The sequence below is a fragment of the Armigeres subalbatus genome, chromosome 3, assembly GCF_024139115.2.
Source record: "Armigeres subalbatus isolate Guangzhou_Male chromosome 3, GZ_Asu_2, whole genome shotgun sequence".
In the NCBI taxonomy this organism is placed as follows: Eukaryota; Metazoa; Arthropoda; class Insecta; order Diptera; family Culicidae; genus Armigeres; species Armigeres subalbatus.
Window position 1 is genome coordinate 397,861,165 of NC_085141.1, and position 13,752 is coordinate 397,874,916.

At 39.3% G+C, this 13,752-nt stretch overlaps 1 protein-coding gene across 1 annotated transcript in view; it reads right to left on the reverse strand.

Moving 5' to 3' along the window:
• Positions 1-13,752, reverse strand: part of LOC134226898 (tetraspanin-2A) — a 310,417-nt gene that overhangs the window by 221,891 nt on the left and 74,774 nt on the right. The window contains exon 2 of the mRNA XM_062707998.1: positions 6,241-6,438. Coding sequence (XP_062563982.1) covers positions 6,241-6,438 — 198 coding nt within the window. The remainder of the gene's footprint in view (positions 1-6,240; positions 6,439-13,752) is intronic.

The following is a 13,752-nucleotide window of genomic DNA, read 5'->3' on the forward strand; positions in this document are numbered from 1 at the left end:
TTGAGCTGCCTTTGAAGATGTTTTTTTTGTGAGAACAAATGAAAAGACAATGTATTTCCTGCATAACAAAAATATATACTATTTTAGTGGAATGTCTTCACCTGTCATAAGACGAGTTTATTAATATTCCATTTTAATTCCACCACGTTGCAATTCTTACAGATACTTATTTCGATCTCAACTGTAAGGCCGTCTTCAGTGTCTCGTACTTGACCCAAAAAGAGTACCAAACTCGTCTTATAATAGGCTATTTTTACTCTTCATTAACATCGTTGTTTGCCTCATTGAATTCTTTTCAGTTCCGCTATTCCCTCCATTCTTCTAATTTACTTCGTTCTGTTGATTCACTTGCTCACCTATTCTTTCCTTTCTTTCTCTTCCTTATTTCACAATCTTCATTCTCTTCCTTTTCTTTCTCCTCTTCACCCTCTTACTTCTCTTCATTATCTTCATTTTATTTGTTCTTTTCATTCTTTTCATTTTTCTCTTCCTATTAATCCTCTTCATTTTTATTTTTAAGATTATCATTCCCTTTCCTTTTTTTATTCTCTTCAATATCTTCATTATCTTGAATGAATAATTAATATTCATATCATTATCTTCATTCTCTTTGATAATTCTCGTAATCATCTTCTTTCTCTTTATTTTTTCAATGAAGAGTGTCTTCATTCTTTTTATTCTTTTCATTCTCATTAGTCTCTCCATCTCATTTTCATTCTTCCATTCTCCATTCTCTTCGTTCTGTTGAATATTCTTTTTTCTTTCTTTTCATTCTTTATACTCTTCTAATTCACGTAAGTATCTTCATTCCCTTTATTTCCTCTATTCTCTTTATCTCTTTTACTATATCATTAACTTCATTAGCTTTGCTTTCTTTGTTGTCTTATTTATTTTTCGTTCTCTTCATTGTCCTAAATCTATCATTCTCTTCATTATCTTAATCCTGTTCCGTATTTTCAATTTTCATCACTCTCTTTATTATCTTTATTCTTAACGATCCCTCCATTCTCATTACTTTCGCTATTATCTTTATTATCGTCATTCTCTTGAACCTCTCTATTCTCTTCGTTGTCTCAAATTTCTTCATTCTCTTCAATCTCTTCGTTCTCTTTATTCTTTTCTTCTCATTGTTTTTATTGCCATCATTCTCTCAATTCTCGTGATTCTCTTCGTTATCCTTACCCAACAAATATTTTAAGCTAAACAAGCTAGTAATTCTGCTGTAGGAGACTTTATTTGGTTGAATAATCGCTCTTTCAGCTTCCAATATTTGTTGAACATTTTCTTCATTATATTAACCTCTTCATTCTCTTTATTTTTCTAGTTTTTTGAAAGTCATTCTCTTCATATTTTGGATTCTTCTCATTCACTCCATTGCCTTCATTTATTTGATTCTCTTCATTTTCTTCATTTTCTTTTATTTTCTTCATTTTTCTTATTATCTTCGTTCTCTTCTTTCTCTTCATTCTCATTATCCCTTAATTCCACCATTCGCTTCATTCTCTTTTTTCTGTTTATTCTATTTATTCTTTTTATTATCTCCAATCTCTTCAAAGACTACTTTCTCTTCATTCATTTCAGGGATCTTTTTTTCAAATGAGCGTATTTGATTTTTGGAACGTTTATTGTGCTCTTCTTTCTGATTATGTTCCCAACAGAAAGAATAGATTCCGATTTATTTAGTTGCAAGGTCAGTTGAACGAAATGTGTTGAATAGTGAGAGCATTAGCAGTCTCTTTATTATCATTAAATCTCATGAATGTCTTCATTCATTCTATCCTTTATATTTTCATCAGTCTCTTTATTAAATCCATTCTCTTCAATATCGCCATTCTCTTTTCGTTTTATTCCTGCTATTTTTCTCTCTATTGTCTCTATTCATTCCATTCTTCTCGTTCCCTTCATTCTCTTTATTCTCCGTATTCCATTCATTGTATCGTTATCATATCTTCCTTTATTTTCTTCATTCTCTAAAATTTCTTCACTCTCTGCATAATCATTATTCTCCTCTTTCTCTTCATTCTTTTCATTTTCTACATTATATTGATTCTCTTCAGTCTCTTTGTTTTCTTCATTCTCTTTTTCTCGTTCTCCTCATTTTCTTTATTCTCTCAATTCTATTATTCTCTTCATTCCAACTTTCTCTTAATTCTTATAATTCTCTTTTTTTCTTTTAATTCCTTTTATTTTCTTCATATTCTTCATTTTTTCATTTCCTTCATTCTCTACATACTCTTTATTATCTTTATTCTATTCGTTCTCTTCATTCTCTTAATTCTTTTCAATCTTTCATTGTCTTCTGTCTTTTCATACTCTACATTCTCACTAGTCTCTCTACTATCTCCATTCTCTTCATTATCACCATTCTCTTTTCGTTTTCTTCATAATATGTTTCTGTCTATAGTCTCTATTCTTTTCATTCTCTTCATTTTCTTGATTCTTTCCATTCTGTTGATTCCATTCATTCTGTTTATTCTCTTTATTACATACATACATCTTAATTTCCGTCATTCTCTTCATAGTCCTTATTTTCCTCTTTCCCTTAATATTTTTCATTTTTTCCATTATCTTGATTCTCTTCAGTCTCTTTATTTTTTCCATTCCCTTTTTTCTCGGTCTCCTCATTTTATTTTTTCTCTAAATTAGGCCGTTACAAATATTTAATTCACTTTTTGTCCTAGGGGTAATTCAAATATGACATCCACTACTTTTTGGGATTTCTAGACCCCCCCTCCCCCCTCTGTCACGCTTTTTTGTATACCTAACACATGTACTGTCACAAAATCTTAGACCCCCACCCCCCCTAAAACCTCTGACATAATTTTTGAACGACTCCCTACTGGTCTCCGAAAGGTCAACGGGGGGGGATAATAAAAAATAAATATTAAAATGAAAAAAATCAATAAACTCCTCGGATTTGTTAAAGAATGTTTTGAAAATCCTCAAAATTATCCGAATTTTATTTTGTTGCCCCCTCAAAATATTATTTTTTTGGCAAAAAAATCCGAGGGGGGAGACAAAATAGATTTTAAATATTTGTATCGGCCTTATATTATTCTCTTCATTCTAACGTTCTCTTAATCAATCTATTTTTCTCTTTATTTCTTTATTTTCTTCATTCTCTTCACTCTATTCATTCACTTCATTCTTTTCATTATTTTTTAATTCTCTCAAATTTCTTCATACCCTACATCCTCCTTATTCTGTTTATTCCCTCCATTCTATCCATTCCCTTTATTCTCTGTGTTCTATTCATTCTCCTCATTCTTATCAATCTCTACATTATTATTATTCTTTTCATTCCCTTCATTCTCTACATGCTCTTCATTATCTTTATTCTATTGATTCTCTTTATTCTCTTCATTCTTTTCAATCTTTCATTGTCTTTATTGTCTTCAATCTTTTTATTTTTTACATTTTCATCAGTACATCATTATCTCCATTATTTTCATTGTCACCGTTCTCTTTTTCTTTTCAATCTTTTTTTACTCTCCGTTGTCTCCATTCTTTCCATTCTCTTGATTCCCTTCATTCTCTTTACTCCCTTAATTTTCTATATTTCATTCGTCATATCATTCTCTTCATTTTCTTTACACTCTACATTCCCTTTATTCTCTTTATTCCCTCAAATTTGTTCATTCTCTTGATAATCTTCATTCTCTTCATCATTATCTCTATTATCTCATTTATCTTCAGACTCTTAATTTTTGCAATCCCTTCGTTCTCTTCGTTCTCCTCATTTCGCTCATTCTCTTTAATCTCATATTGTTATCATTTTCTGCATTCTGTTTTTTTATCTTTATTGTATACGTTCTTTTAATTTTCATCATTCTTTTTTTTTCTTCATCTTCAATCATTCTCTTCATTATCTTCACTTCACACATTTTCTTCATTCTAACCTTTTTTTGTACTCTTCGATCTCAACATTCTCTTTATTTTCTCAATTATCTTCAATTGATTTATTTTTTACATTCTCTTTATTGTTTTCGTTAACTTCATTCTCTTCCTTTCTCCATTATCTTCAATCACTTCATTCTCTCCATCATCTTCTTTCTCTTCATTATCTTTATTTTCTGTATTCTCTTCATTCTCGTTTTTCTGTTCGTCTTTTTTCTTTTCATTCGCTCTATTCTCTTCATTCTCTTTAGAGTCTAAATGCTCTTCATTGTTTTTTTTATATCTTCATTAGCGAGATCTTCAACCCGAAGCGGACTAATCTCGTACGATCTTTTCATTCTCTTATTTTCTCACATTCTTATCATTCCATTGTTCCCTTTATTCTTTTTGCTCTCTTCAATTCTTTTCATTCTCTTCATTCCTACCATTTTCTGAATTCTCTTCATTCTATCAATTCTCTTCATTTTTTTATTCCCTTCATTCTCTTCATTTCTATTATTATCTTCATTTTTTCATCATCTTCATTTTATTTATTCTGTTCATTTTCACGAATCTCTTCATTCTAATGTTATTTTCATTATTTTGACTCTTCATCTTCTTTTCATCCATTCTTCATCATCCATTCATTCTCCATTTGCTCGAAAACCTCTTCGTTCCTATCGTTTTCTTTATTCTTTTAATTCTCTTCCTTCTACTCATTCTGTTGTTTCTTTGCCTTTTTCTCATTCTCTTCATACTTCTAATTTTCAACTTTTTCCCAATCTCTTACTACTCTTTCTTCTCGTCGTTCTCTTTATTCTCTCAATTCTCTTCATTTTCTTTATTCTCTTCCTTGTCTTCAATCTCTCAATTATCTTTTTCATCATTTCCATCAGTTTCTTATTTCCTTTATTTTTCCGATGTTTTTCTTCTTTATTTTCATTTCATTTAATTTCTTCATTAATTTCATTCTTTCTATTATCCGCGTTCTTTTCGTTTTTTTTCTGCATTCGTCTTCCATTTTTCTCTTTTCATTTTATCATTTCTCTTCTCTATTTACATTTCCTTAAATCTCTTTTTCCTTCATTATTTGAAATCGCTTAATGCTTTTCTATCTTTGTCTACATTCTCTCATTTATATTATTCACATTTTACACTACCAAACCATGCTCATGCAACTAATCAAATATCGTATTGTCCTTTATTCTCGCCTTTGCCTTCACTGATTTCATTCTCTCTTTTCTTTTCCTTGTCTCTATTTTCACCTTTCTGTTTATTATCTTCTTTCCATTAGTTCTCTCTTTCATATTTTTCTCTTCATTATTCATTCTCTTCATTTACGTTTTACTCTTCATTGTCAGTTAGTAATACTATTCACCCATTATATTTTCCTCAAAATCTCATTTTCTTCAATTTTGCTATTCTCTCATTTATTCTTTATTTTTTCATCCTCCACATTATCTTCACCTTCTCATATAAATGCTCTTTCTCTTCAATCTCTCCAATTCTCTCTTTATTCGTGTCATTGACTTCTTTCTCTTAACTATTCTCATTCTCTTCAGTCCTTCTAACCTTTATACTTATTTTTTTCAAATTCTCGTCTTTTTCTTTATTCTCTCCATATTGTTCATTATAATCAATGAATACCAGATTCCCTTGAACTCTTGCAAAAGTATTCAAAATTGATGACGACGTAAAAATGAGTTGTCAACACTAAAAAGAATTTATTTAACTATTTCGAGTTTCGCAAATTAGTATCAAATCAGTTTTGATTACAAATATAAGAAAAACGATGGATTTTAGCCTTTGTTTTCGTGTTGAAAATATGAGCTTGAAAATAAACAAAAAACTCTAAAATATGGCAATCTGCGTGTAAAAACTGTTTGGTCCGGTTGCCCTTTCCGGCCACTGTTGCACCACGTAGCGGAACTGCAGTGTGGTCCCCACAGTCGGTCGTTTGGCTGATGATGGTGAAGCAAATAAAAACTTGCACTAATTACTGTTCGCATAACATCATTTTTCACTGGAACAGCGTGTGAGCGAGCGTGCGGAATGGAAAGTGGGAAAACTCCCGGACCGGAGGGATGGTCCTCGGTCGTTGTCGGAATGCGTTCCATTTATAATGGGAAAATAGGGGTCGCTTCGGTGCGGTGACTTGCTTTTACATAGATGCAAAAGGTCATCGGATGCAACAAACGTTGGCTTTGAGAAGGGTGAAAAAACTCTGCTGTTTTTTTTTCACTCACAGCTTTTTGGCGGACGGTTGTTTTTCAAGCTAGTGAGCAGCATTCGGGAGCTTAAATTGTGTGATTTATGTCCTCCGCCAGACGGGGCGGGCATTATTGCTACAAATTTGGTACTTACCGCGTACAGGGCTGTCGTGTGCTCCATCAGGGCGCTGCAGCACCCGAGGAACGAGAAGATCATGACCAGAGCACCGGTGCCGATTAGAATGTACACACCGATGTAGTACTCGTAGATATCCAGCAGGGCGACCCACTCATCGAAGCCGGGCTCGGCTCGGATGTAGATCGTGAAGGCGAACAGTCCGGCGCCGATGATCTGAAAGTATAGAATATGAAGTTTTTAGTATGTAATGTTTGAATCGATTTTCATGGCTTACAATAGTGGAGCTGCTTTCCAGTCAAGTTTACGAATATCTTCGTTAATCAATGTTTGTAGAGTAATACAAATAACTTCCAAAAAGTTCCATTTTTTCCCTATATGCTAATTGGTAATAATAAGATGATTTCGATTGTACATATCACAAAGAATCGTGTGATATAAATGAACGAATTTGAAGATAAAACAAACATTTTTCCCTGGAGTTGAGATCTGTAATCTGAATCTGTAATAGAGTTTTGTACACGCTGGTGTTGTGGTCAATAAGCAATAATTTAACAATAGTGTTTACAAAGCACAACGCAAATGATTTCGCTAAGAGGATTTGAAATATCTGATCCAAGTGTTTTTTTTATAGTTTCCAAAACATTCCCAACTTCTTAGCCAAACAAAGTTATAAACTCGTAAACATCTTAGTGATTAATTGCCGCCATCATCAACCGTCGAACTAATCCTCTTTTGTATGATCTCTCGTCATCGACTATTGTTTCCATTCCGCGAACACAGTTTCGAAAACTTGCTCCGATCATCTGAAACGGAAACTTAGTTTCCTCCCACAAAACCGAACCGGGAAAAATTTTATTGTTTCCATGAAAGCAAATCTTTTTGGCCCAAAAACAAGGGAATTAGTGGCAAATTTTAGCCGCCCCCTCCGTCGGTCGCCAGCCATATCGACCAGCAGCAGAGCCGAAATCCGCATTTGTGCGGACTCGCAACTTTCTCTTCTCCGCCACAGCTGACGGCGAACGCTGACTACGGATTGTGTTTTTATGACTGCATCGAGTCGTGTCGGGCGGGCTGCCGGCCGCGAAGCGAAGATTTACGGCGTCATCGTCGTCGTCAAAGCGGGGAAATGACGAAAATTTTCGCTCCCTTTTTTCCGTACCGCGTGTGGAGGAGCCCGCTGCCGCCGCCAGACGGCTTCCTTCGATGGAGGAAGTGATTGTTGGAATAAATCCATCAAAATCGAAACAATCGTCCGATGAGTTTTGTTTCATCATCACGGAGGAGAATTGTGCTCAGGTTTTTTTTCCTTTCCTTCGCCGAATTGACTTGATTTGTTCCGATTGGCTTTTATCGATGGCGGTTGAAAAGAAGTTTCTTTCCGGTTCATTGTTGTGAAGTTTTTTTTTATAACTCTGGAAAGTCGTAAATGGGAATTCGCTTCAAGTTTTTCTGTTTCGTTCTTCGGTTGGTTTATTAGAACGGCTTTTGGTTTGATTTATTGCATATATTGTTTGAATTGCATTGCGAAGCATAAAGTACGGCTTCAATTAATCAAACCGACACTTACGATTTATGAGCTCAATATAAGTGAAGAAAAGTTCCCCATCTTATATCACTGCCACTTTTAGTTTGATGTTTGATAGACATGACGCACAACGAGTTTCAAAAATGGTTTGCATTGTCGCGATCAGCCGAATATCCCTTTTTAAGTCCTTTTAAAATCTTGTCCATGTTAAATTCAATTAATTTGAGGTAATAAAGCCAGTTAATTAAACAAAAAAATGTGCAAATTGTGGTAGAATTATTGATCGACCAATGGCAATTATTTCAAAACAGGTACGAATTCAGTTAATTGTAATTGGTTGTTCATCAACAGAAACAGATTTAGCTCTTATTTGCATTCTTGAAACGAAAGGACATGATCTGGCGTGTTAATGTCGTTTTGAACAATAGTGAGCGAAGAGGGAATAATGGTGAGTTGCACAACTGTTATAGAAAAACGAGCAATGGGTAATGTTTTCAACATAACCGCGAGTAGACGTAGGACTTATAAACGTAACGTATTTACATTTAACTTCGTATTTTTGGATCTATGGAGTTTGATTATAGTATTGATATTGGAGACGGCAACTTACATGCTGTGTAAAATTATTAGCAATTTGTTTATTCAAAACTTCTGGAAATACAACTAATAATTTAACATATAATTAGAATTGCTTTGTTTCTAACTGTTAAGCCATTATTAACTCCAGCAAATGCAGGGCATTTATAGATTTCTTATTGATGATAGTATTTGAAGTTTAAAAATCCAGTCCAGTTTAATAATACAACTTCTCAGAAAATGAAAAACAAAGAATAAGATAGTTTGTTTAAATATTCTTCTGGAAATTATTTTTTGCGGACTTTTTTAAAACATTCACATGTAATACAGCGAAATTTTCTAATGTTAAATGGATATGACCTCTATTGCTGATTGTGCATATTTAATTGCTAATGCCTTTTGCAAATAAATGAAAGTAATTATTTTAATCAAAGTTTTATTTTTATCAGTGTAGTTTATTTTTTTTTGCTGGGGAATCAGAAATGTTATAGTATAACCATGTTTTAATGTACGTGTCGTAAATCCTGAAGGAACTTTTGGAAAAATTCTCAGAGGAACTTCCTAAGGAATTCCTGGAGGAATTACTGGAGGAACTTCCGGAGGAATTGCTAGAAAAAAATCCGGAGGAATTATTGGGGGAGCTTCCGGAGGAATTCCTGGTGGAACTTCCGGAGGAATTCCTGGAGGAACTTTCCGAGGAATTCCTGGAAAACTTCCGGAGGAATTCCTGGGGGAACTTCCGGAGGAATTTCCGGAGGAATTCCTGGAGGAACTTCCGGAGGAATTCCTGGAGGAACTTCCGGAGGAATTCCTGGAGGAACTTCCGGAGGATCTTCCTGGAGGAACTTCCGGAGGATCTTCCTGGAAGAACTTCCGGAGGAATTCCTGGAGGAACTTCCGGAGGAATTCCTGGAGGAACTTCCGGAGGAATTCCTGGAGGAACTTCCGGAGGAATTCCTGGAGGAACTTCCGGAGGAATTCCTGGAGGAACTTCCGGAGGAATTCCTGGAGGAACTTCCGGAGGAATTCCTGGAGGAACTTCCGGAGGAATTCCTGGAGGAACTTCCGGAGGAATTCCTGGAGGAACTTCCGGAGGAATTCCTGGAGGAACTTCCGGAGGAATTCCTGGAGGAACTTCCGGAGGAATTCCTGGAGGAACTTCCGGAGGAATTCCTGGAGGAACTTCCGGAGGAATTCCTGGAGGAACTTCCGGAGGAATTCCTGGAGGAACTTCCGGAGGAATTCCTGGAGGAACTTCCGGAGGAATTCCTGGAGGAACTTCCGGAGGAATTCCTGGAGGAACTTCCGGAGGAATTCCTGGAGCAACGTTCCGAGGAATTCCTGGAGGAACTTCCGGAGGAATTCCTGGAGGAACTTCCGGAGGAATTCCTGGAGGAACTTCCGGAGGAATTCCTGGAGGAACTTCCGGAGGAATTCCTGGAGGAACTTCCGGAGGAATTCCTGGAGGAACTTCCGGAGGAATTCCTGGAGGAACTTCGGAGGAATTCCTGGAGGAACTTCCGGAGGAATTCCTGGAGGAACTTCCGGAGGAATTCCTGGAGGAACTTCCGGAGGAATTCCTGGAGGAACTTCGGAGGAATTCCTGGAGGAACTTCGGAGGAATTCCTGGAGGAACTTCCGGAGGAATTCCTGGAGGAACTTCCGAGGAATTCCTGGAGGAACTTCCGGAGGAATTCCTGGAGGAACTTCCGGAGGAATTCCTGGAGGAACTTCCGAGGAATTCCTGGAGGAACTTCCGGAGGAATTCCTGGAGGAACTTCCGGAGGAATTCCTGGAGGAACTTCGGAGGAATTCCTGGAGGAACTTCCGGAGGAATTCCTGGAGGAACTTCCGGAGGAATTCCTGGAGGAACTTCCGAGGAATTCCTGGAGGAACTTCCGGAGGAATTCCTGGAGGAACTTCCGGAGGAATTCCTGGAGGAACTTCCGGAGGAATTCCTGGAGGAACTTCCGGAGGAATTCCTGGAGGAACTTCCGGAGGAATTCCTGGAGGAACTTCCGGAGGAATTCCTGGAGGAACTTCGGAGGAATTCCTGGAGGAACTTCCGGAGGAATTCCTGGAGGAACTTCCGGAGGAATTCCTGGAGGAACTTCCGAGGAATTCCTGGAGGAACTTCCGGAGGAATTCCTGGAGGAACTTCCGGAGGAATTCCTGGAGGAACTTCCGGAGGAATTCCTGGAGGAACTTCCGGAGGAATTCCTGGAGGAACTTCCGGAGGAATTCCTGGAGGAACTTCCGGAGGAATTCCTGGAGGAACTTCCGGAGGAATTCCTGGAGGAACTTCCGGAGGAATTCCTGGAGGAACTTCGGAGGAATTCCTGGAGGAACTTCCGGAGGAATTCCTGGAGGAACTTCCGAGGAATTCCTGGAGGAACTTCCGGAGGAATTCCTGGAGGAACTTCCGGAGGAATTCCTGGAGGAACTTCCGAGGAATTCCTGGAGGAACTTCCGGAGGAATTCCTGGAGGAACTTCCGGAGGAATTCCTGGAGGAACTTCCGGAGGAATTCCTGGAGGAACTTCCGGAGGAATTCCTGGAGGAACTTCCGGAGGAATTCCTGGAGGAACTTCCGGAGGAATTCCTGGAGGAACTTCCGGAGGAATTCCTGGAGGAACTTCCGGAGGAATTCCTGGAGGAACTTCCGGAGGAATTCCTGGAGGAACTTCGGAGGAATTCCTGGAGGAACTTCCGGAGGAATTCCTGGAGGAACTTCCGGAGGAATTCCTGGAGGAACTTCCGAGGAATTCCTGGAGGAACTTCCGGAGGAATTCCTGGAGGAACTTCCGGAGGAATTCCTGGAGGAACTTCCGGAGGAATTCCTGGAGGAACTTCCGGAGGAATTCCTGGAGGAACTTCCGAGGAATTCCTGGAGGAACTTCCGGAGGAATTCCTGGAGGAACTTCCGGAGGAATTCCTGGAGGAACTTCCGGAGGAATTCCTGGAGGAACTTCCGGAGGAATTCCTGGAGGAACTTCGGAGGAATTCCTGGAGGAACTTCCGGAGGAATTCCTGGAGGAACTTCGGAGGAATTCCTGGAGGAACTTCCGGAGGAATTCCTGGAGGAACTTCCGGAGGAATTCCTGGAGGAACTTCGGAGGAATTCCTGGAGGAACTTCCGGAGGAATTCCTGGAGGAACTTCAGGAGGAATTCCTGGAGGAACTTCCGGAGGAATTCCTGGAGGAACTTCGGAGGAATTCCTGGAGGAACTTCCGGAGGAATTCCTGGAGGAACTTCCGGAGGAATTCCTGGAGGAACTTCCGGAGGAATTCCTGGAGGAACTTCCGGAGGAATTCCTGGAGGAACTTCCGGAGGAATTCCTGGAGGAACTTCCGGAGGAATTCCTGGAGGAACTTCCGGAGGAATTCCTGGAGGAACTTCCGAGGAATTCCTGGAGGAACTTCCGGAGGAATTCCTGGAGGAACTTCCGGAGGAATTCCTGGAGGAACTTCCGGAGGAATTCCTGGAGGAACTTCGGAGGAATTCCTGGAGGAACTTCCGGAGGAATTCCTGGAGGAACTTCCGGAGGAATTCCTGGAGGAACTTCCGGAGGAATTCCTGGAGGAACTTCCGGAGGAATTCCTGGAGGAACTTCCGAGGAATTCCTGGAGGAACTTCCGGAGGAATTCCTGGAGGAACTTCCGGAGGAATTCCTGGAGGAACTTCCGGAGGAATTCCTGGAGGAACTTCCGGAGGAATTCCTGGAGGAACTTCCGGAGGAATTCCTGGAGGAACTTCCGGAGGAATTCCTGGAGGAACTTCCGGAGGAATTCCTGGAGGAACTTCCGGAGGAATTCCTGGAGGAACTTCCGGAGGAATTCCTGGAGGAACTTCCGGAGGAGTTCCTGGAGGAACTTCCGGAGGAATTCCTGGAGGAACTCCGAGGAATTCCTGGAGGAACTCCGGAGGAGTTCCTGGATGAACTTCCGGAGGAATTCCTGGAGGAACTCGGAGGAATTCCTGGAGGAACCCGGAGGAATTCCTGGAGGAACCCAGAGGAATTCCTGGAGGAACCCGGAGGAATTCCTGGAGGAACCCGGAGGAATTCCTGGAGGAACCCGGAGGAGTTCCTGGAGGAACCCGCAGGAATACCTGGAGGAACCCGCAGGATTTCCTGGAGGATCCCGGAGGAATTCCTGGAGGAACTCCGGAGGAATTCCTGGAGGAACTCCGAAGGAATTCCTGGAGGAACTCCGAAGGAATTCCTGGAGGAACTCCGAAGGAATTCTTGGAGGAACTCCGAAGGAACTCCTGGAGGAACTCCGAAGGAATTTCTGGAGAAACTGAAGGATCGTTTTTTTGCGATGAAGAAAGGCAGCCAGATTATTGAAGGTGATTGCGCCGTGTATGGTAGCATAATCATCTAAATCCTTCCTGGTTTTCGAATCAAACGTTTGCTGAGGATACCTATAAGCAGAATGTTCCAATGTTCTCCAAGCTGCTCAGGATTCATAAATTTGCCTCAAACTTGTTTACTAGGCTTTGTAGATTCGTGGCTGGATTACGATTGAGAGTGACAAATTCAAGAAGAGAATCCACATTGCTTCTAATGGTTCGTTTTCTGATAGTGATGACGTAGAACATTCAACGACACTAGTTAGTTGATGACATTGATTTTTTTTTTTTTTTTTTTTTGTCTTTATTAAGGAGACTTTCAGCCCGAGGCTGGCTCGTCTCCGGTGATGACATTGATTGTAATTGATTGACTAAACTGTAATCCGGCATTGAACAACGATATTAAATAGCAGATATTAAAGTTTCTAAATATGGTTCAAACAAATCGGGAAATTTCAGCAATTTCTTATGTACCTACCTCTACAACGCTTAACTTTCAGTAGACGAACCTACGATGTAGTCCAAAAAAGTTGCGCTGCAGAATTGGTACTCTAACAGATAGTATCATTTAGTAATGTTCTATTGCGGTCAAAAAACAATGTATGTTTAAATTTCTCTTCAAAGAGATTCTATAGAGCTACTTCGTCTAGGGTTTGACAAGAATTGAGCGTTTCTTTTTCTAGAAGAAATTCTTGGAGGATGATGTCCTTGGAGGATGATGTCCTTCCTAATGATATACCAAGACGAATTCCCGAGGGAATTTCCGAAGGCATATTTTAGAAAATTCCTTCAGGAATTCTTGTAGAACGTCTTATGGGATTTTTTCCAAGAATTCCTCGGGAAATTCCACCAGGGCTTCTTCGGGCATTCCTTCAGGAATCCCTCCTCCCCGTGAATTACTTCAGAATTTCTTCCGGGTTCCTCCGAGAGTTCCATCGGGAATTCATCCTGAATTTCGTTCGGAAGTTCCTCCTAGAACTTTCTCCGAAAAATTCTTCGATAATTCCTTCACGTATTCCTTTAGGACTTCCTCCGGGTCTTTTGCTTGGAATTACTGCCAGAATTCCCTCAGG